The sequence below is a fragment of the Mastomys coucha genome, unplaced genomic scaffold, assembly GCF_008632895.1.
Source record: "Mastomys coucha isolate ucsf_1 unplaced genomic scaffold, UCSF_Mcou_1 pScaffold5, whole genome shotgun sequence".
NCBI lineage: Eukaryota > Metazoa > Chordata > Mammalia > Rodentia > Muridae > Mastomys > Mastomys coucha.
Window position 1 is genome coordinate 112,033,099 of NW_022196911.1, and position 23,697 is coordinate 112,056,795.

General features: G+C 48.1%; 1 protein-coding gene and 1 long non-coding RNA gene across 4 annotated transcripts in view; both read right to left on the reverse strand.

Annotated features, from left to right (window-relative positions):
• Positions 1-104: 104 nt before the first annotated feature.
• LOC116079129 lies at positions 105-9,082 on the reverse strand. Its single transcript, XR_004113770.1, has 2 exons — positions 8,974-9,082; positions 105-279 (listed from the first exon to the last, which is right to left on the reverse strand). It is a non-coding gene; the product is annotated as an uncharacterized LOC116079129 (long non-coding RNA).
• Positions 9,083-14,589: 5,507 nt separating this feature from the next.
• The window catches only part of Grb2 (growth factor receptor bound protein 2), a 67,657-nt gene continuing 58,549 nt past the window's right edge, over positions 14,590-23,697 (reverse strand). For all 3 annotated transcript variants that reach the window (XM_031350535.1, XM_031350537.1, XM_031350536.1), the window contains exons 4-6: positions 19,461-19,583; positions 15,638-15,806; positions 14,590-15,122 (exon numbers count right to left, since the gene is read on the reverse strand). In XM_031350535.1, coding sequence (XP_031206395.1) covers positions 14,937-15,122; positions 15,638-15,806; positions 19,461-19,583 — 478 coding nt within the window. In that variant the 3' untranslated portion in view covers positions 14,590-14,936. The remainder of the gene's footprint in view (positions 15,123-15,637; positions 15,807-19,460; positions 19,584-23,697) is intronic.

Consider the following 23,697-nt stretch of genomic DNA (forward strand, 5'->3'; position numbering starts at 1 on the left):
CTGGCTGTCCTGGAACTCACTCTGTAGACCAAGCTGGCCTCGAACTCAGAAATCTGCTTGCCTCTGCCCCCCAAGTGCTGGGATTAAAGGCGTACGCCACCACGGCCCGGCTAAGAATTTTTAATTGTAGTTAGATGTACCTGTGGGGCGGGGAGGCTAGTGTGCACATTTGAGTGCAGTTCCCATCACGTCCAGAAGGGGGCACTGGATGTCTTGGAGCTGGAATTACAGGTCAATGAGAGCTGCCCTTACAGGTTCCAGGAATTGAATGTAGGTCCTCTGCAAAAACAGTATAAGGGTTTTTATGATTATGATTTTACATTTTACTATTTTTATTTTATGTGCATTGATATGTTGCCTACATGTATGTCTGTGTGAGGATGTCAGATCCCCTGGAACTCTGAGTTGCCAGAGGAATAGGCAATAGGAATTGAACCGGGGCCTGTAGAAGAGCCAGTGCTGGTAACTGCTGAGCCACCTCTCCCGCCTATACTACAAGCTTGTGACTATGTGACCAGCTCTCCAGCCTCTGACTTTGTTTTTTCATTTGTTTATTTCTGAGACAGGGTTTCTCTGTGTGGCTCTGGCTGTCCTGGAACTCACTCTGTAGACCAGGCTGGCCTTGAACTCAGAAATCCACCTGCCTCTGCCTCCCAAGTGCTGGGATTAAAGGCGTACACCACCACTGCCCGGCTGCCGCTGGCTTTGTGTTTGTGTTTGTTTTGGGACAGGTCCTTACAGGAACCTTGACTTCTGGGCTGACTATGTAGATCAAGTTAGACTCTTGTCTATGGTAGTTCTTCGGCTACTGCTTTCTGAGGCCGGGGCTTCAGGCTTGGGCTGCTGGGCCCATGTGGTGTGTTTTCATCTGAGTCAGAGTGAGATGAAGAGCCTTATATCTTATGCTCACTGTTCTCTGCTTCTCAAAGTCACCAAGTACCTCTGAGCTCTGTTTTGATCCCTGTTTCAGACCCTGGGAAGTAGCAGCTCCCTGTTGGAGCTTTCTTTCACTCAGCAGGGTGCTTCTAAAACCCTTCCATAGATTCATGGGAGTGACTAGCATCTCCTTGTGTGGCTGGGGCACAGCTCAGGAGCTGATTCCACAAATGCCCACACCCTGGGTTGGATCTCCAGCACTGAGGCAAACAGACAAAGCTGTATGCGACTCCCCACTCAGATAGCCTCACTATTCACCTGTTAGCAGATCTTGGTCGTTTCCAGGTTTCAGTATTTACCAATAAAGTTTCTGGGCTGAAAAGAGCTCATTGGCAAAGGCGCTTGAGATCAAGCCAATGACCTGAGTTCAATTCCTGGGACCCACAAGATGGAAGGCAAAAACATCTTCTGCAAGTTGCCCTTTGACTCTACACTGTGTACCATGGCACGTACACAGATAAACATAAACGATGTAACTGTTAACCTTCATGCGCAGGCATTTGCATGGTTGCGTTTCTTGTTTTGTTTCAGACGTTGGTGTTTTTACTGAGAAACCCATGAAAGAAACCAACACTTTCGAAATGTTCTAGGGGAAGTTCTCGTGGGCACCGGGGCCAACACTGGTTCTTCTTACAGTTCCTTTTCTCGGGTTTACTCAGCACATGGCTGCAAACCCAGACAACATGTGAATTAAAAAAAGAGAATCACTGTCCAGTAACACTCAAGAGCAGACCTCCTCAGCCAAGTAGTCAGGGGCGGAGCGGGGGCGGGGCTGGGGTAATGGCGGCCAGTGGGGAAGGGCTCCCAACTTGCTGGAGGGTGCCATGGTTCCTAGGCTTCTGCTTTTTGACATCTGGCTCTCTGCTAGATCTGCCTGTGGGTAAGCTGTTTTCTGCTGCCTGTAGGAACGGTCTCCACTCTGCTGGTGCAGAGGAAGTGAGGAAGTTGAGCCCTGTCTCGACAGTGGAGGGAGCAGGGAGGAGTGGGGGAGGGGTGTTGTCCTGCCCGGTTCAGCTGCTCACCTGTCTTCTCCCCATATATGAAGATGCTTTGAGGTGTCCCCAACCTAAGAAGCACTGTTTGTAGCTACTGCCACACTGGTACCTGTGTCCAGGTAACCCTAGGGTGGTGGGGGTAGGAGTGTTGGGAGAGTCTTGGGATGTACTCCTCCTTGGGGACAAAGGGACAGAGGAAATAGCTTTGGATTATAGAGCTCAGTTGGTGGAGGGCTTGCCTAGCATGCACAAGAACCTGGCTTTGAGCCCAAGATCTCATAAACCAGGGATGACGGCACACATCTTAGATCCTAGCACTTGGGAGCTGTTAGAGACAGGAGGGCCAGGAGGCCAAGGTCATTTTTGGTTACATAGCAAACAAATTCAAGTCCAGTGTGAGGTAATGAGACTCAGAGAGAAAGGGCAGGTGACTCAGATGGTGAGGGGGCTCACTGTCCACACCTGAGACCTGACTCTGGTCTTTAAACATGGTCTGTTGGCGTGTACAGCCATAGAACATCACACACACACAGAGGTGGGGCAGGCATGGCCTGGAAGCTCCTGAAATCTTGGTAGATCAAGGAATCCTAAACAAGGGATTTTCTCCTCCAGACAACTGGCCCCTCCATCAGTTTCCCCCTGCCCCACTCCATCACTCTCCCCCTTCTCCCCTCCATCAGTCTCTCCCTTCCCCCCTCCATCAGTTTCCCCCTACCTCCCTGCATCAGTCTCCCCCTGCCCCCCTCCATCAGTCTCTCATGTCAGCCTCTTCCCAACTTCCCTTTGGCTGGGTCAGCGGACCCTTTTCTTGGCTTCCCAGCTGTGTACACACATCTGGAGAGCACTGCTGGTTACCATTTCCCACAACATGCCGAGCTTTCTTGCAGCCTCTGGCAAGGAAGCCCAGGAAGGGTTGGTTTATTGGGAGTCCAGCTTTCTTCACCCAGATCTGGGGAGGGGTCAGGCTCGGTCTACTCGGACTTGAAAGAAACTGTGTCTATTTATTGAGACATGGCCCTATTTGGCTCTGAATTCTGGTAATCCCCCTGCCACTGCCTCTCAAGGGTCACGCATCACCCAGCTTGAAATTATTGATTTGATTAACTGACTTATTTTTAGTATGGGGGGCCAAGACCTTTCTCTCTTTCTCCTATTTGGGTCCCAGGGATTGAATTCATGTCTTTGGAACAGAGCAAGATGGCTCAGTGGGTAGGGATGTTTGTCCAGTATGTCTCCTCAAGAGACTGAGGCAGGAGAATACCAAGTTCAAGGCCAGCATGGTCACACAGTGAGGTACTATGTCAAAAATCAAACAAAACAGAACTGGATAAATGGTTGAAATGGCTAGCGTTTTAGATGTTATATATACGGAGAGCAGGATCTCGTATAATATAACCTAGACTGGCCTTCATCTCACATGGTAGGGAGGATGACCTGGAACTCCTGATCCTCCTCCATTGCCCAAGGGCTGGGATTATAGGTGTGTACCACCATGTCCAAACTTTTTTTCCAAGACATGTATAGCTATGCCCATCCTGGAACTCACTCTGTAGACTAGTGTGGCCCTGAACGCACAGAGATCCGCCTGCTTCTGCCTTCTGAGTGCTGGGACTAAAGGTGTGCGCCACCACACCTGGCCCCATGCTCAGATGTTTTCTTTATTCATTTTACCTGTATGAGTGCTCTTTACCTTATATATGTATATCACATATGTGTATGTGTATTACATGGTACCTGTGGGAGCCAGAAGAGGGTGCCAGCTCCCCTGGAGCTGGAGTTCTATGTGATAGGGAGTCTCCCTGTTGGTTAGAGGAATCGAACCCACTTCCTCTGGAAGAGGAGCCAGTGCTCTAAACCTTTGGACCATCTCTCCAGTGCTCTAAACCTTTGAGCCATCTCTCCAGCCCACCGGGCTCTTCTTAAACATGGGTTTTATACAAGTGAAATGAAAGTAAGTATATCTTTGAGCTAGAGTTTTGGGTGGTTGTGAACCTGTGGTCCTCAGAACTCGTGTTCCTAACTGCTGGGCCATCTCCAGACCCCAGCTTTCTGTTTGTTTGCTTGTTTTTGTTTTTGTTTTGTTTTTTGTGGAACAGCTTCTGTATGTAGTCCAATCTGGCCTGAAGCTTTTGTAGCTCAGGCTGACCTTGAATTTACAGACTTCCTGTCTCAGCCTATCCAGGCATGTATCACTACACCGCCTCACCCAATAGATGGAAACACTTATTTATTTGTTTATTTAGTCTTAACTCTGTGGTCTTGTCTAGAATTCAATATGCAAACTTGAATATGCCACTATGGTGACCTAGAACTCGGATATCTGCCTGCCTTTGCCTCAAGAGCCTGGGATTAAAGGCATGTGCCACCATGCCCAGCTCAATGGAAATTAAAAAAAAAAAATTCTTCCTTATTATTTTTGTTGTGGGGGCTATTAAAACTCTCTTTTTGTGGTACTAGCAACTTGAACCTAGGGTTTTGTGCATGCCAAGTGTCTTAGTTAGGGTTTTACTACTGCGAACAGACACCATAACCAAGGCAACTCTTATAAGGATAACATTTGGGGCTGGTGAGATGGCTCAGCAGGTAAGAGCACTGACTGCTCTTCCGAAGGTCCTGAGTTCGGATCCCAGCAACCACATGGTGGCTCACAACCACCTATAATGAGATCTGACCCCCTCTTCTGGGTGTGTCTGAAGACAGCTACAGTGAATTATACTGGAGCAAGCGAGGCCAGAGCGAGCAGGGCAGAGATCCTGAGTTCAATTCCCAGCAGCCACACACATGATGGCTCATGGCCATCTGTACAGGTACAGTGTACTCATACACATAAAATAAATAAATAAAATAAATCTTTAAAAAAAATAAGGATAACATTTAATTAGGGCTGGCTTATAGGTTCAGAGGTTCAGTCTGTTATCATCAAGGTGGGAACATGGCAGCATCCAGGCAGGCATGGTGCAGGAGGAGCTGAGAGTTCTGCATCTTCTTCATCTGAAGGTTGCTAGGCAGGTAGATATTCAATTCTAGGCAGCTAGAATTGAGGGTCTTTAAACCCACCCCCACAGTAACACACCTACTCCAACAGGGCCACAGCTCCTAATAGTGCCACTCCCTGGGCCGAACATACACAAACCATCACACCAAGCAAACAGTCTCCTACTACCACCTTATTACACCTCCACACTGGCTTCAGCCATTCAGAAGAGTACAGTTTGGAGCCAGTTTTGAGGCTTACATTATACACCTGTCATTCAGCACTTGGGAGGCAGAGGCAGGAGCAGCTCGAGGGTTCGATTTCAACCAGGACTACAGAAGCAAGAGAGTCCCAGAAAGACCCCACCACACCCAGGCCATCTTCCCAGGGCTGTCGCAGGTAGGGGTGGCTGCGGAGGGAGGTGTTCTTTCACCACCTAAGCCTCAGAAGAGTGAGCGCTGTGCCAGTGAGTGCTTTCTCATGCTCATCCCAGCAACCCTGACCAGTAACACTCTGACCTGAGATGGGAACCAAGCTGCCTGGGGAAAATGAGAGTCTGAGTGGAAGCGGGATGGATAGAAGTAATGCAGTGGAAGTTACTAAAATACACTCTGCACGTGTGTCAAATCATCAAAAAATAAATCAATTAAAAACCACTGGCTCGGAGATTATTTTGGCTGGGCGGTGGCGATGCACACCAGCATTTGGAAGGCAGAGGCAGGTGGATTTCTGAGTCTGAGGCCAGCCTGGTCTACAGAGTGCGTTCCAGGACAGCCAGGGCTACACAGAGAAATCCTGCCTTGAAAACAAACAAACAAACAAAAAAAGAGCCCTAGCTGTTCTTGTAGAGGGACTGGGCTTCCACCCCCATAGTGGCCAATGGACCTACAGTTCCGGTTCCAGGGCAATCTGACGCCCTCTTATGGCTTCTGTGGACACTGCATACATCTGCCATACATGCAGTCAAAATACCCACACATAAAAAAAACTTAAAAATTGTTTTGGATTTTTTATTTTGTTTTGTTTTGTTTTGTTTTTCGAGACAGCATTTCTCTGTGTAGCCCTGGCTCTCCTGGAACTCACTCTGTAGACCAGGCTGGCCTCGAACTCAGAAATCCGCCTGCCTCTGCCCCCCAAGTGCTGGGATTAAAGGCGTGCGCCATCACCGCCCAGCATGTTTTGGATTTTTAAAAAAGATTTATTTATTATTATATCTAAGTACACTGTAGCTGTCTACAGACACACCAGAAGAGGGCGTCAGATCTCATTTCAGATGGTTGTGAGCCACCATGTGGTTGCTGGGAATTGAATTCAGGACCTCTGGAAGGGCAGCCAATGTTCTTAACTGTTGAGCCATCTCTCCAGCCCTGGATTATTTTTTTAAAAAATGTATTTATTCTTATTTTATGTACACTGATGTTTTCCCTTCATGTTGTCTGTGTGAGGCTGTTGGATCCTGGAGTTACAGACAACTGTGAGCTGCCATGTGGGTGTGGAGAATCTAACTCAGGACCCCTGAAAGAGTAGCCAGTGCTCTGAACTGTTTGTTGAGCCATCTTTCTAGCCCCTAAACTAACTTTTTTGAAAGAACCTCATTTGGAATAGTAAGATAGCTCAGTAGGGGCCACCAAGCCCAACAGCCTGAGTTTAATCCTGGGGTGAGGAAGATGGGAAGAGAGAACTGGCCAGGCAGTGGTGGCCCATGCCTTTAGGCCTAGCTAGCACTTAGGAGGCAGAGGCAGGCAGATCTCTGAGTTCAAGGCCAGCATGGTCTACAGAGTGAGTTCCAGGACGGTCAGGGCTACACAGAGAAACCCTGTCTCAAAAAACAAACAAACAAACAAAAACCCAAAACAAACAAGTAAATAAATAAAATAAAAAAGAGAGAACTGATTCCTGAAAGTTGTCATCTGACCATCTGACCTCACTTGTGACTTGTGACGTAATCTCCCACCCACATGATAAATTATCTTTTCAAAAATTGTATATGCATATGTATATATGTGTATACATATATATGTGTGTGTGTGTGTGTATACATATGATAAGTATACTGTAGCTGTCTTTCAGACACACCAGAAGAGGGCATCTAATCCCATTACAGAGGTTGTGAGCCACCATGTGGTTGCTGGGAATTGAACTCATAACCTCTGGAAGGGCAGTCAATGCTCAACCTCTCCAGCCCATAATGATCTTAAAAGAGGATGCATATCCCTTGTAGGGAAAAATGTATTTTGTCAGATTTGGGGTGAGGGTAGTTCGTGACAGAGTTTCTCTGTGTAGCCCTGGCTGTCTTGGAATTCTCTCTGTGGATCAGGTGACCTCTAACTCAGAGATCTGTCTGCCTCTGCCTCCCAAGTGCTGGGATTAAAGGCGTGTGCCACCACCGCCCGGCCCTGTCAGAGATTTTTGACGAGATGTAAACAGTTTCCTTATGGGTTGTGAGGATCGCTTAGTAGACTTCTGTCAGCATCGTCATTAAAGGCGGGGCTCAGGCAGTACAGCAGCGTCTGGGGGCCCAGCTGACAGCTCGTTCCATTTGCATTTCTATTTGAGAACAGCAGACTGCAGGACAGGAAGGGTGTGGTGGTGCTCACACCTGCAATCCCAGCACTCGGGAGGCGAAGGCAGGAGGGTCAGGAGTTCAACGCTAGCCTGGGCTACATGATCCCTGTCCCAAACGATAGAGAGAAAAAACAAGCAAGCAAGTTAGACAAATGAAGCATCAGAAGCATACCAGCCTCCAGTAGGGTGACTGAGTCCAGGAGGCCATGACCCTGGCGCTGTGCCAGGCTTCCAAGGGCACGAGACCCAGCTTCGGAAAGTTCCCCACACTCTTGAAGGTGGTTTATAAATTTCACAAGATCCAAACAAAAGCACTTAGAGGGTTACCTGCCCACACTGGGAACAAGACAAAGGTTTCTATTGAAAATATGAGCACACCGAGCCAGGGAAATTCTGCGAAAGGAGAAGATGCCTGCTCTGCCACCCAAGCTTGCAGGGAAGTCTCAAGAATTAAAGTTCCCGGGGCTGGAGAGATGGCTCAGAGGTTAAGATCACAGACTGCTCTTCCAGAGGTCCTGAGTTCAATTCCCAGCAACCATGGTGGCTCACAACCATCTGGAATGAGTTCTGATGCCCTCTTCTGGTGTGTCTGAAGACAGGCACAGTGTGCTCATATACATAAAATAATCTTAAAAAAAAAAAGTATTAAAGCTCCCAGAGCCCCCACCACACAATCCCACGCACACACCTCCCAGTGCGTTTCCTTGTGCTCTGTATTTACAAGCCACCCCTGGCTGTGCAGCCCAATCTGACTGGGTCTACTATGCAGCTTTCCAGGCACTAGGTTAGAGGGGTGTGCTAATGAGTCTGTTATCCAATTTTATTTTCTGAAATAGGGTCTCACACTTAGCCTAGGCTGGCCTCGAACATCAGTTTACCCCTCAGCTGCTGGAGAGCTGGAATTATAACCATGAGCTACCATGCTGGGTCAGGCTGGGTTTCCGTGTTTGTCTGAGACAGGGTCTCACTGTGTAACCCTGGGTAGCTTGGAGTTATTTATGTAGAGCAGGCTGGCCTCAGGATTACAGAGACCCACCCACTTCTGCCTCCTGAGTACTGGGATTAAAACTGCACATCTCACGTAGCCTGGCTTTCAGGCTGGCTTTTGGTTTTGGTTTTGAGTCTGAGTACTGGCTAGTCTGGATCTTGCTAAGTACAACAGGCTAGCACAGACCCTCCTGGCTAGCCTGATCTACCCATGTACACCAGGCAAGCCTAACTCTCCCACTCAGCTAGAATTGCCACACCTGGCTGGAACAAAGCTCCAAGGGGGAAAAAAAAAGTTCCAGTGTGGTGCTACACGCCTTTAATTCCAGCATTCAGGGGGCAGAGGCAGGAGGATCTCTGCGTTCAAGGCTAGCCTGGGCAACATAACTAGGAGTACATATCGAGACCGTTTCAAAAACAAAAGCAGTGTCTGATTCCCAGCATCAGGAAATCAGTATAAAAAAATGAACTTTGTGTGATAGTGTTGGGCTTAGGCTTAGGCTTAGGGTGACTTACCAAATTCGGGCACCAGCAGAAATGAACCCATCTCCTTGGTGGAGGGAGAACTGGTCCAGGTGCTGACTGAATGCCAAGATGGCCTCATGTAAGCAGGTGCTGCCCAGCGTCTGCATATGGAACCAAGGTGCTCACATTACTAGCCCTCATCTTCTTGAGACCTCATGCTGCAAGCTAGGCTGGCCTCCATCTTACTATGTAACTTGGCCTGGCTTCAAATTTGCAATCCTCTTGCCTCAGCTTCCTTGATTGTAGGCATAAACCACCACGCTTACAGAGTTCGGTTTTGATTATTTTATTTTTAAACCTATGGCCTTAAACACTAAGCATGCTGGTTAACTGTGCTAGCACTAAGCTACCGTCCACAGCTCCCCACAGCCCCAACCTCCTTTTTCTTGTTTGAGATAGAGTCTCAGATTGCTTAGGCTGGCCTCAAACTCCTTATGAAGATGAAGCTGGTCTTGAACTCCTGATGCCTGTATGTACATCTGTGTACTACTTGTGTGCCTAGTGCCTGCAGAGATCAGAGAGGGCATTGGATCCCCAGGAATCAGACTTACTGATGGTTGGAGCCACCATGTGCTGGGATTCGAACCTGAGTCTTTGCAAGAGCAGTTGATGCTCTTTGCTGCTGAGCCATCTCTAGCCCCGACACCTGGCTTAGCATCTACTGTTTGTGAAGGAACCTCTTAGGTTTCTCCCAGCTGTTCCTCACTGTGGCCCCTGGACAGTTAGGACAAGGTAGCTCCTATCAAAAAAAGGCACTGACTGACAGGGACGATAGCATGCCCCAGAGGTAGTCTATCTTGTGCTGGCTCCCCCGAGTTCAGTCACAAGCAAAAGAAACAGAGTAGAGTGTCACATGGCTGGCACTCCGCCCAATACATTGGGGGACAACCAGCACCCCAGGACATTGCCGCTCAGAACCCACGAGTCCAGCCTGACCACCCAAGAGAGATAACTGGGAGAGGAGATAGGCAGGCCTCCTTCCATCCTAAGCTAATGCCACCTTTGGCCTCTTCTGGGCTTCCCTAACTTTCTTCTGTAAACTGTTGTAAGCCAGGTGTTCTAGAACTCAGCTTCCATCTTGACGTCACTTCTCAGGACAGTGGAAGCCTCTGGTGTGTAAAGGATAGACACTGGGCAGCTGGGATCATAGCTCCACTGTCCCAGCCAGAGGGCAGCTCAGGACACTTCCGAGTCTGTCCTCTGTTTGGTGCTGGGCATGGGACTTAGGGCTTTGCCTACATGAAGCATGTGCTCCACGGAGTTACACCCACAGCTCCACCTATTAATAACTGTCCAAATACCTATACCAACAGGTCGCCCTGACCTGATGGTACCTTCCCTAATCACTCATCCTTAGCCCATTTGCATCCCCCACTTCCTGCCTGAATTCGCCCAGCTCATGGCTCACATCTAAGAATCTGGGCAGAACACCACCTCCGGGTGGTGCAGGTGAAGACCCAAATGTGGTGATTTCCACTCTCAGGATGACTCAATGACGTCTGCAGGGCAGGAGTGGTGGGGGCTGCTCATCTGTGGGGGAATGAACGAGGGAGGCTCTCCTCAGCCTGTTCCTCATGGGGGAAGTCCCCTAGTTCCAGAGAAGAGGCCATGTGCCCTACGGAGGACTTGGTCACCAGGGGTCCTGAAGATGCCCCGAGGAGATGGGAGAGGCTGATGCACTTTGGGTCGTCCTGCCTTGGGCAGCACAGAGAAGGGAAGTGGAGGCAGACAGGCTGCGGTGCTGACTCAGGCTGTGTTTCAGAACCCCCAAACCATGCTTACGGTGGGGCAGGAGTCCAGTCTGGGTCTCCTCTCTCAGTGCTCTCTATTTGAACAGGGTTTAGTATGTCTTAGAGATTGGCTTGTTAAGTTGTGCTTTTTAAGACCTACCTCATGTAGCCAGGGCTGGTCTAGGAGCCCTGGTCTTATCATGTAGCTCAGGCTGGCTTGGAAGTCTCCATCCTCCTCAGTACTGGGATTATCAGCAAGTACTATCTCTCCTAGCTCCTCCAGCTTTTACTTAATAGACAAGGTCTCACTGTGTAGCTTTGCCTGGCCTGGAGATCGATACAGGGATCAGGCTAGACTTGATCTCAGATATCCCACCTGCCTTTGTCTCCAAAGTACTGTCATTATGCCTAGCAATCTCTCTCTCTATAAATATATATACATATATATATATACACATATATATACACACATACATATATTTTTAAGGTGTTTTTTATGTGTGGGCACATGAGTGTTATAGTGTATAAGACTTGGAGGCCAACGTGTGACAAGTAAGCTCCCACCTCCCATCAGATGGCTCTGAGGGTTTGGTAGCAAGTCCTTTCACCTCCTGAGCCAACTTGACTGGGTTTAATTTTGAGAGAGCTGGCCAAACACCAGTATTCAGAGTCATCAGCATATGGGATTGCCATCTCAACCATCATCAACAACCTCCTCCCTTAAACATTTGTTGGAAACATGGGAGTGTCTCAGTTCTGTAGCCCAGAGTGATCTGGAACGCAACATGATCCTCCTGCCTCGGCCTTTGGAATTCGGTTATAGGTGTGAACACCCATTCCCTGTTTTTCTTAGGTTTGTGATGGTAACTGGTAGAGAGGCTGAAGGGACCCCAGGACTCCACACTGGGCTTCATGGTATAGGCTTGTAGTCCTGGCTCTTAGGAGGTGGAGGCAGAAGGATCAGGAGTTCAAGGCCAGCCTTATCTGCTTAGTGAGTTTGAAGCTAGGTTGGCCTGGGATACTTGAACCAACATTTCATATGCCTCTGCCTCCTTCTCTATAGAAAGAAGAAAAATGAGAGAGAGAGAGAAAGAGAGGGAGGGAAGGAGAGAGAGAGAGAGAGAGAGAGAGAGAGAGAGAGAGAGAGAGAGAGAGAGAGACTTAAAAGCGCTCATAGTAGTCCATGGATAGAATCCCAGCATTTGGGAAAGGAAGGTAATAGGAACAGGAATTCAAGGCAAGCCTCAGTTACATAACAACTACTTAGCCAGCCTATGCTATATGACACCTTCCCTGAAAAAAACAAGTCAGGGCCTGGTGAGATGGCTCAGCGGGTAAGAGCACTGACTGCTCTTCCAGAGGTCCTGAGTTCAAATCCCAGCAACCACACGGTGGCTCACAACCATCCATAATGAGATCTGACGCCCTCTTCTGGTGTGTCTGAAGACGGCAACAGTGTACTCACATACATAAAATAAACAAATAAATCTTTAAAAAGAAATTGGGCCTTAGGGCCACCTAGCCTCTAAGGAGGCCCAGGGGATGGTGTCAAGAGGAGACAGCTGGCTGGTACTGTAGGATGACCTAGAAGTAGTTAGCTGTCCAATCTGACACTGTACCTGGCTCCTGGTGCTCCTTGAAGTCTTGGGACCAGGAGGGACCAGCAGGGCCACTATGATGGGCCAGGTTGGCTAGTGGTACCCTCAAGGTCCTGCATAGTCTATCCTTTATCATGAGACATGTTTGAACTGGCCCCGGGCACACACACACACAGCCTGGACCCCTCACCAGGAATGTGACCTAGGGATGGGCAGGGATATACATGTCAGGACACTTGTGACACACATGACTACCTGAAGAACAAAAGGGAGGCTCAGGGAGAGTGGCCCTGGGATCTCAGCACTGGAGAAAAAATGAACACCCCCCCCAATCAGGAAGGGGTTAAACTGACAAGGACACAAAGGGAGCGCAAAGTCAGCTCAAAGCATAGCTCCCTCCTGCATACACATGGGGGGGGGGGGTTTGCACCCGGGAGCTTCCTAGCTTGTGACAGTTGAGGTGGCTTGCCCCATCTAATTCTCTTTCTTTCAAGAGAATACCTTACCGCCATAGCCAGCACGGTGTGGTTACCAGCTTTGTCTCACCCAAAAGCCCACTGTCATGGCTGTGTCATGCAGCTGCCTCAGCTACTTCCTCAGAGATTAGCCTTCCCACCTCCGCAGCCTTACAAGCCCAGTTCTGGGTTCTCCCAAGTTCTTGTTTAAACCATTTTCCAGATAATGAACTACATCACTCATCCTAGGATCACAGGGCCTGGATATGCCAGCCAGTGTTAACATACTCTAAGCCTTTAATCCCAGCATTTGGGAGTAGAGGCAGGTGGATTGCTGTCAGTTTCAGGCCAGTCAGGGCAACATAGTGACTTTATAAAATAAAATCTAAACGTCATCAGGGAGAAATGAAGATACACAGTTAAGAATTCGTTGTATGTTTATTCACAGTTAATCACTACCTACCAAATTGCTATCCGCAGAAGTTAGAGGAGTAAGTACATACTTTTTTTTTTTTTATTTAAACACTGATCTTTAAATATATACACACAAAACTTAGTTCAGCAAGGCTTCATGATATACACCAATTCCAAAATAAAACAATCAAATGGCCCAGGTGTAACTCCAGAGATTATTTTTATCGTCAGCAGGGAAAGCAGCAGAAGAGGAGGGGTGGGAACACACTCTGCCCAGATGGCCGCCTCCGGGGCCACAGGGGTGCTCTGAGCTGAGTCCATCTCACAAGACAAAGTCCAGGGGAGACTCCACCCTCAAGAGTCTGGCGGCCCATGGATGCCACCAACTCCAAGGGAGGGCCAGGGAGTAGCCTTGTTTCTGCTGTGGGAAGGAGGCAGGGTGGAGAGAAACGGCGAATAGGCACGTGACTGCAGAGGACGGAAAGCTCACAGGAGACAAGATTTCAAAAGCTGTGCATTGGTCTTGGTCTTTCCTACCTCGAAAGGCTTCATGGGATGGGGGCAGCAGAGCAGCTGCAAACATCACCCACTGTGAACAGAGATGCGATCGACCCCACAATCCTGCATTCTGTACTCCTGGACAGATGGAAAAGCACACAACAAGGACTTAATTCTAAGAGCAACAAGAGCGAACGGCCAAGACCTTCAACTCCCATCTGCCTGTAGGCCTGAGAGTAAAGGATGCATGGCTCCTCGGCCCATCTTGTGTTCTGACGATTAGTAGCTCCAGGTATAGAAAGAGCAGACCGCAACCGAGACATGGAGGGCAGGGACTCTGATGTCCACTGAGTCTGAGCTGAAGCAAGTGTCACAGCTCACAATGTAAAAGCTGAAGCTTCAAGACTTCCTGCCCATTCACGATGGGAAGCACACCCTCTGCTTCTACCAGCTCCTTCTCTGTCCTCTTTCCTCTGCCCTGAGAGGAAAATATTTACACAGGATAGGAGACTAATCAACTGAAAAGCTCTGGACTGTCTTTAACTTATTTAAAAAAAAAAAAAAAAGGTACAAACACCACTCATGAACACCCTTGAAATTAGACAAAGGCACTATGAAAAAAAACAAAACAAAACAACAAAAAAACCCAAACACCTGAAGGGAAGCAGTGGGGGAGGGGCAGGTCTGCAGTCTGACTCTCAGGAGACCATGATGGGGCAGCGGGCCTCCTTCCCCTAATTCCAACTTTGATGGAATGCTCCAGGCTGAGGATGGAGGCGGATGCCCTTGGGCATCTCCGGTGAACCCCAACCAGGGCCCCAGAAGCACCGGCTGCCCCTCTGTGTGAGGAATCCGGCTCTTTCAGTCCATCCATCTCCACAGACATTTTGCATAGAGAAAATACCAGCCCACTTGGTTTCTTTTCTTTTATTATTGGCATCAGCTGGACTATATGTGGCCTTAAACATCATGCACTGGACAGGAAAGAAAGAATGAGAAAAAGGACACAGGAGGGGAAGAGGAGTAGCGGCGAGATTCCGTAATAAAAATTGTAATCCATTCAATAGGTTAAGTTTTGGCATGATGAAATCAAACACCCCTTCCCACCCCCCCAAAGTTGCAACCTAAGTGAGAGGGTCACCCGTGGGACCCAGCCAGGTGTTCTGCGTTCCCTCACAGGCTGTGATAGGCAGCGTGTGGGTGTAATTCTTGTGAACGGTCTCAACTTTTCACTTTCTTTAAATAATCTCTTTTGCTTCTTAGACGCTCCGGTTCACTGGGGTGACATAATTGCGGGGAAACATGCCGGTCTGCCCATGGCAGGCCCCTTTCCACCAATTGGGATCTGAGTTATCCATGACGTGAATGAAGTCTCCTCTGCGAAAGCCCAGCTCGCCATCCTCCTGGGGGTCAAAGTCAAAGAGTGCCTGGACATACGTTGGCTGCTGCAAGAGAGAGCAGGGAAGGGGTGTTCTCACGCTGCCAGCTGCCTTGTAAGCTGGACTCCTGGCTCAAGGCGAGCATGTGGGAACCCGCCCACTTTCCAAAGAAGCCTCCCACCTCGCCCCTCTACTCTGACATGTTCCTCAGTTCTCCTAGGTGGGCCTAGAGGAACCCACAAGGGTACATACACCCATGTCACTAAGAATAGCCAATATTGGTTAGTGGGGAGCAGCAGACACTTTGGCTGTATGTGCCAGAGTTCTCTTAACAGGTTTGAAAATAATATTTGTGTTCCCGTCACTTAGGCTGTAAATGAGGCAGTCCTAACCAGAACTCCTGCTCGTATGTGAGGAATGAGTGCAGACAGCATCCCTCACAGGCTGCATGGGGACACAACCACCTGAGTGCCAACTGCAGAGCTTCACCGCCACGAGCCAGCCTGAGCATGCAGGAAGTCCCTGTGGTGGTCATGCCTGGACTTTACGCCTGCTGCAAGTGAGCGAAGCTCTCTGCTTACCTGTGGCACCTGTTCTATGTCCCGTAAGAATATCTGCTGGTTCCTGGACACGGATGTTGATCTGTGGTAATCTACCAGCTCATTCAAAGAGTTAAACTTCACCACCCACAGGAAATACTTCCCGGCTCCGTCACGGAGCACCTTGAAGTGCTGCACATCATTTCCAAACCTGAGGATGGGGAAAAGAGGCATGAAGCAGCCACAGGGCTCTGCAGGGCTGTCCCAAACCTGCAGTGTCCAGGGAACTGCTCTCTGGTGTAGCTTTCCAGAGCTTGGGGACACAATAGCTGCATAGCACCCTGAGTATCCAGCTGGAGAGAAGTGGACCATCCCAGGAGCCTCCCCTAAGCCCTCCTGACTGGTTACATTCACAGGGGAAGCCCACCCACTAGTCTGACCCTGAGATGGCTGTGTGTGTGCTAACACAGCCCTCTTGTGGAGCTACAGCTTCATCCGCCTTAACAGTTCCAAAAGTGGTGTGATAGTCAAACATTAGCTCAGGTTGGCTTTGAGCTCACTAACTGTCTAAGCTGGTCTAGAACTCATGGAGATCCTTCTGAATCAGCCTCCCATTGCTGAGGTTACAGGTATGCCAATGCCATGCTCTTCAGTGAGGAGTTTTCATATTGTTTCTTTCTTATAGTAACAAGACCTAAGTATCAAGAAACCAATACTCCATCCCTGGAATACCATGCTCTCTTGACCCGGTCAGGACTGTCCAATGTGACTGACTGATGCTGATGGCTCTGCCTTCGTGACACCTGGACAGGTGTTCACTGCCAAGCCTTTAAATTTCTTCTAGTAGTCTCTTCTTCATTTTTTTTTTTTTTTTTTTGAGACAGGGTTTCTCTGTGTAGCCCTGGCTGTCCTGAAACTCACTCTGTAGACCAGGCTGGCCTCGAACTCAGAAATCCACCTGCCTCTGCCTCCCAATGCTGGGATTAAAGGCGTGCGCCACCACTGCCCAGCCTCTTCTTTAGTCTTAAGGCTTAAAAAGTAAAGGAATTCTAAAGACAAAGCAACAGATGGCAGCACTGAGCATCCAGCCGGGCACTGTCGGACCTTCAAGGCTTCCAAACACCCAGGGCAAGTTGGAAACCAGATACCAAGCTCCAGATGCATTCACTGTTTCCCCATAGGCACATATAATCTGATAAAGTTTATTTTCACTGAAACAATTACAACAATATGCCATCATAAAAGTTATCTAAAATCCAGGAGTTATTTCTGGAACTTCCAGTTGGCCTGTGGTAACTGAAATGGAGGAAAGCAAGACCAAACAAAGCAGCCAGCAACTTCATCATGGTATCACTGAGAAGCAATGGAGATGGTTTCAAGAGGACTGTAGCTCAGGATCCATAGGTCCTGCCCGCCCAGCAGGACCTTCTATCACATTTTTCTACCAGACTCCGAAGACCTCCAACTAGTGTACTGTCTTAGAGCCTGGAGCTGAGCGAAGCCCTGGGAAGATGATTCACTAAAGGCAGAAGTCCACGTGTTCCTTGTGTATGTGTACATGTCCATCAGGTGTGAATGCACATGTGCACATGTGTGGAAACCTAATGTCAACGCTGGATGTCTGAAGTACGTCCCTCACTGAACTTGGGGCTCAAGGATTACACTAGGCTACCTGGCTACAACTCTAGCGATCTCCCTCTCTAGCTTTTGCACTGTGGACCCTAACTTGGGTCCCCTTGTTTGCATGGTAGTTACCAACCGAGCCATATACCTCGTATATTTTATTCCTAAGTGATGACTTATTAACATCATTAAACACTTTTTGGCCGGGCAGTGGTGGCCAAAATCCCAGCGCTTGGGAGGCAGGGGCAGGTGGATTTCTGAGTTCGAGGCCAGCCTGGTCTACAGAGTGAGTTCCAGGACAGCCAGGGCTACACAGAGAAACCCTGTCTCAAAAAATAAAAAAAAAAAAAAAAAAAAAAAAAAAAAAAAAAAACATTTTCTGTTTAACTTTAAGATTACGTTTCTCTAGCACAGGTCAGGGGGACACCTGTGGAAATCAGTCCTCCTCCCCTTCCACTGTGGGTCCTGGGAAAATCAAACTCACATCAACTGGCTAGATGACAACTATCTTTACCCACTGAGCCATGTCATTAGCCAGGATCTTATGTAGCCCAGACTGACCCAGAATTTATAATCCTCCTGCTTCAACCTCCTAAGTGCTGGGATTACACTCAGTTGCTGGAACCTAGGACCTCATGCTCACTAAAGCAAGCACTCTGCCTGCTGCCCTAGGTCTCCATCCCTCCACGGCTTTCTTTGGTGGAAGGAAGGTGGCGTACACCAGGCGGGCACACGTAGATGTGACAGCGCTGAACACAGGCTGCTCTCCAGCCCAGCACTGCCCAGGGGCAGCCACTACCTACTGACTAACCACTTGGCTCCCCTTCCTGAGCTGTTTTACTGCTACTTGGAGCAGTTCAGGCAAAGAAAAGCAGATGACACACAAGCTACTGACAAGCCTAAAAATGCTAACCCTGCAAACCAGACTAGAAGGCTGTGTGTGACCTTTACTTGCATGTGTTTAATCAAAATCGTCAATAAGCAAAACCAAAAAAACAGGTTATAAGAGAAAGCTGTTATCATACTCAGTTGAAAAAAAGAATAGTTTGAGGCCAGCCAGGCCAGCCAGGGACACACAGAGAAATCTTGTCTTAATAAACCAAAAAGAAAAAAGAAGAAAAGTACTGCAAGCCTTCTGAGGCATCAAATCTCACCCAGGCTCTCACCTCTGCATTCAGAGAACAACTTGGTTCTGGTGCCTGAGCTGAAGGCCTGACATCCTCCCTGCTTCAGGTAAATGACAGAGGACTCAGAGTTCAAGGCTAGTCTGGGTAATTCACTCCTTCACTCATTTGTCATGGTGCTAGTGATGGGAGCCAGGTCCCTCAATGTGCTACACCTGAGCTCCCAGTGTGGCCCATTTAGTGAAACCCTGGTTGGTGTATTTACAACAGCCAGGACTGCTGGGTGATTCAGTTGAGTCGAGGCACTTGTGCTCAGGCCTGACAAGTTGGGGTTTAAACCTTAAGATCCCACAAGGCAGCAGAGAATGCAAGCTGACTCCTCAGAGTCAGTCCTCTCACTTCCCTGGCACTCAGGTTAGAGACACTGGGCTCCCTAACCTTGTTACAGGTAAACAATGAAGGAGGATGTAGCTGCTCACGCCTGTAACCCCAGTCCTCAGAAGCCCGAGACAGGCAGGTTGCCATCAATTTGAGGACAGTTTCTGCTGCCTACCAAGTTCCTGGACAGCCTGGGGTGCAGAGAAGAGTCTGTGTTTTTTTAAAAAAAAAAAAAAAAAAGATGAGTTTTGGGGCAGGCTTCTGCGGTAACACATTATCTAGAAAAGGATGATGGGTCAGACGGTACAAAGTCATTCTTTCTTTTAGACAGGATCTCACTCTGGCTGGCATGGAACTCAGAGCTCGACCTGTCTTTGCCTCTCAAGTGCTGGGATTAAAGGCATGTGATGTCATGCCCATTCCTATTTGGATTTTTGAGACAACACCCCTCATGGAAACCCTATGTCAGGTCCAGGTGAACCACGGACATGCAAGCAGTTATCATTAGAGCGGCAGCAGACACTGCAGAGAAGGCAGGCAGGATGGGGTGAGAAGTGGTGCGGATTAAACCAACCCTGAGTGCTGTCAGCTCCCATAGGTTCATGACTCTGGGAACCTAAAACTCAGATCTGCTACAACTAGGCCTTAGAGCAAACATTAGGATCACAGGAAAAGATACATTAACATCTTTCCATAGCCTCACAACGCAGTCCATGGCAGCTCCAGCAGGAAATACTTACTTGACAGACAGGGAGAAGTCCCCAGGAGCACTCTCACTCTCTCGGATCAGGAAGGCCCCATCATGCCGCTGTTTGCTAAGCATTTCTTCTGCCTTGGCTCTGGGGATTTTGCCAAAAAACCACCTAAGGAAGGAAGGAAGGCAAGCTGGTCAACATCTGCTTCCCCACAAAGAGACTGGACAGCCTGGCATGTAAATGAGAGTGCTCCAAGTCTGAGAAAGAGGGCAGAGTTTACCTGCTGGTTTCTTGCCTAAGGCTCCCTGGGGCTACTGTCTGGCTCAGGACCTTCCTGAGATGGAGCTTTCAAACAGCTTCGCTTCCACCACTCTATAGATCATGACTCAAAGCAGCAAAACAGGCCACTCTTCAGTCTACAAGGAGACCATTCCCAACACGCAGTCGGAAAGCCAGTTTCAGAGGCCAAAGCCCTCCTGCCTCTCTCTCTCACTCACTCATCAGGAGGGATCTAGGGAAGCCCTGGCCCCCAGGATAAGGGCAGAGGGAAGATAGGCCTTTCAGAGCCATTTCATAACAGCAGTGCAGGGGAAGGGGAAGGCTCAGAACGTGGCCTGGTAGAAGGCGTGGATCCTGGAAAGCAGGGGGGAGGCTTGGGTTGTGAGAAAGCAGCCTCTAGGTTGTGGCAGTGGTGTGCACCTTTATTCCTAGCACCCAGAAGGCAGACAAAGGTGGATCTCTGTGGTTTGAGGTCAGCTTGGTCTGCATAGTTTCAGGACAGCCAGAGCTACACAGTAAGACTGTCTAGAAAAACCAAAGCTCTACCTTACCTTAAGGTATCCAAACTTTTTAAAATATGCATACGATAACCACAACAGCATCAGACTAACAGACTCAGTCTATTAGTGACAAAGCTTATGCCACAGTGTGTCCCACCATGCCTGGTTTGATGATGTGCTGGATGCTGAACCTCGGGCCTCATGCATGCTCAACAAGATCCTGCCTGCTAATTACATAGACCTAACTTTCATAATCATATTTAAAATTTTTTATTTCAAGCTAGAGAAACAGCTTGTCCTTGAACTCAGAAATCCACTTGCCTCTGTCTCCCAAGTGCTGGGTAAAGTTAACTTTATAATCACCTTTTCATTTCTAAAACCAGCGTGTATCCGTGGGGTCAGAAGACACCCTGTGGGGTCACTGTGCTCTCACAGCTTTTGGTGAGTTGCAGGAGTCAAACCCAGGCCATCTGGCTGTGTGACAAGCACTCTGCTTGCTGAGCACCTCTGCGGCCCTACTGGTGTCTTCTCAGCTGTCCTAGAAGTCTGTGTGCCAATCTGGCTGTCTCGGAACGACTCCACTCCTGCTTAGCTCTGAGAGGTGGAATTTTAAGAGTAAGCCACCAAGGCTGATGTTTGTTTTGACTCAGGGTTTTATGTCTGGTCCACAGTGGCTTACCAATTACTGAGAACTGTGGGTATTTGCCATACGCAGAGCTCATGGGTTTTTAGATTTTTTTTTTTTTTTTTTTTGGTTTTTGTGAGACAGGGTTTCTCTGTATAGCCCTGGCTGTCCTGGAACTCACTCTGTAGACCAGGCTGGCTTCGAACGCAGAAATCCACCTGCCTCTGCCTCCCAAGTGCTGGGATTAAAGGCATGCCTGGCTATTTTTTATTTTTTAAGACTTATTTTATTGATTTCATGCATATGAGTACACTCTAGCTGTCTTTAGACACACCAGAAGAGGGAATTGGATCCCATTACAGATGGTTGTGAGCAATTGTGTGGTTGCTGGGAACTGAACTCAGGACCTCTGGAAGAGCCATCTTTCTTGCCTAGCACATACTTTTTAAACAATTACTTTTTTGAGAATTTTATATAATGCTTTATGACCATATTCACTCTTTTTTTTTAAAGCTATAAAGCAGTGGATTTAAATTAAAGTGGCCTAAATGTGCATTAAGGAAAAATAAAAAGAAACATTTTCCCTCAAGGTTCCGCAGCAGGCAGTGTGTGCATCCACACCTTTCCTTACAGGCATGAATCCCACATTTGTTTTGTTTTTTGTTTTTTAAAGTTTTATTTATTTATTTTATGTATGAGTCTACTGTTGCTGTCTTCAGACACACCAGAAACGGGCATCTCACCCCGTTACAGATGGTTGTGAGCCACCATGTGGTTGGTGGGAATTGAACTCAGGACCTCTGGAAGAGTAGTCAGTGCTCTTAACCGCTGAGCCATCTCCCCAGCCCTGAATCCTACATTTGTGTAAGCCCCAGTGCTTTCTTATTCTCAACTTAAGAATCAACACAATTTTATCTTCAATTTAAAAATTTTAGTTCTAGAATTGTACCTGTAATTCTAGTACTGAGAAGGAAGAGGCAGAGTTACTGTAACGTCAAGGCCTGTCTGGGTTATATACTGAAAACTAAAACAAAACAAAACACTTAGTTTGTAACCCATTTCACAGATCGGAGCCTTGCCTGCCTGCTCCTGGCTTACTAAGCACACACCGTCTCGAGTTTCCAGCAGCAGGGGGAACAGCACATAGCGTCCGGCCATGGATATTCTTTCCCAAGCTATTTACAAACCAGTAAGCTTCTCCTAAAAGTATTACTGGTTTGCAGTGCTAGAGGCAGAAGTTAAAGCCTTGTGCACACTGGGCTGGTCCTTCAACACTGAACTATATTCCGAGCCTGACCAGTTTCTTTTAATGATGATATTTATGTATAACTGCATGCCCACAGACAAATGTTCTGCTAATCTTTAAAAAAGCCTGGACTAGTGTGTACTACCCTAGAAATAGCAAGCAAGGAAGCCGAGGGTAGAAGAGATGTATTTTCCAATGTAGTATTTATAGCATGTCACAGGCCCCACCCACATGCACTTACTATGAAGGGTATGTGTCATTTGCTGGGCACACAGCTCCCACTGCAGCACTGCAGTGGCAGCCACTGTAGGTGGTCTTCACTGGACCCGAGTGCATCATCAGGTGGCTGGCAGTCTACTGTACAACTGCCCTCTTCCTCTCCAAACAAAGCGGGTAGGGCAGGGCTGACCTCTGCCACACTGCACTGTGGGCCACACTATGCAACATGTACATTATTAGAACATGTGGCAGTTCCAGGGTGGGAACTGAGCCTGTGAAGTCACAGAAACAATTAGAAGAAGCGGCCTTCACAGCAGTGTAGCCTGGAGAAAGGCTCCTGAATGCTCAACTCCCTTCTGCATTAGAGTTCAGAAGGAATGGAGCCCTGCCTGTCCTTCAGCCAGCTTCACGGATCATGCTGAGCTTCCTGCTTAGGTCTTTACTGAGAGCAGGAAGGATCTGACCCCAGTGCCTCACTGAAGGTGCTTAAGAGCTCTGGCACTGAGCTCACCAAGCCCTTCCAATTGTCCATAGGCCCAAACAACCAATACTTCTGCCTCAACCTCAAGGGAAGCTATCTCAGGTATACATACCCCCACCCCAAAATACTTTATGTAAAGGGGAAACAGCAAGATCTGAGCGGCAGTCAGGAAACCTTGGCTCCCAGCCTAAACGTACCCCATGTTTTAATGTCCCACAACTCAACTGTTAAATCTGAGGCTGCCCTTTTCTTTAATTTCTAAAAATTTATTATTGTATGTACATGCACATGCATAGGCACTCACATGACATGAAGCACTTGTGGATATCAGAGAACAACTTTTGAGATTCAGTTCCTTCTTTCTACCCTGGATTGGAAAATTGTACTTCAGCTGTCAGGCCTGCTGGCCCCTAGGCTGGCCAGGCATTTGTTCAATGCCAAAAGATATAAGCACTCACTACCACAGTCTCTACTCTAGTGCTGGGAATCTAGGCCTCCTGAATTTGAGAGAAGCCTTCTACCATGAAACCACATCCCTTTACGGTTTTTATTTATTTTTAAAACTATTTTTTCTTATGGTGCTAATCAGGGCACCATTTTTTCTTATGGTGCTAGAATTCAGGGCTTTGTGCATGCTAAAGCAAGCTCAGCTCTAATGGATCAGTAAAGCGTGGATTTTAGGGGATGGCGGTTAGTCCTCTGATACTCACTTACTTACTATCCCCAGGATGAAGGGGACAGGGTAAAGAAAGAAGGGAAGGAAAAGAAGAGAGCAGGGAAAGAGATGGCTGAGTGTTTAAGAACATTTAATGCTCTTTTAGAGGATCTGGGCTCAGTTCCCATCATCCATGTTGGTGGCTCACAACCACCTAGAATTTCATTTCCAGAGGAACACTGCTGCCTTTTCATGTCTCATGCATGCAAAACTCACA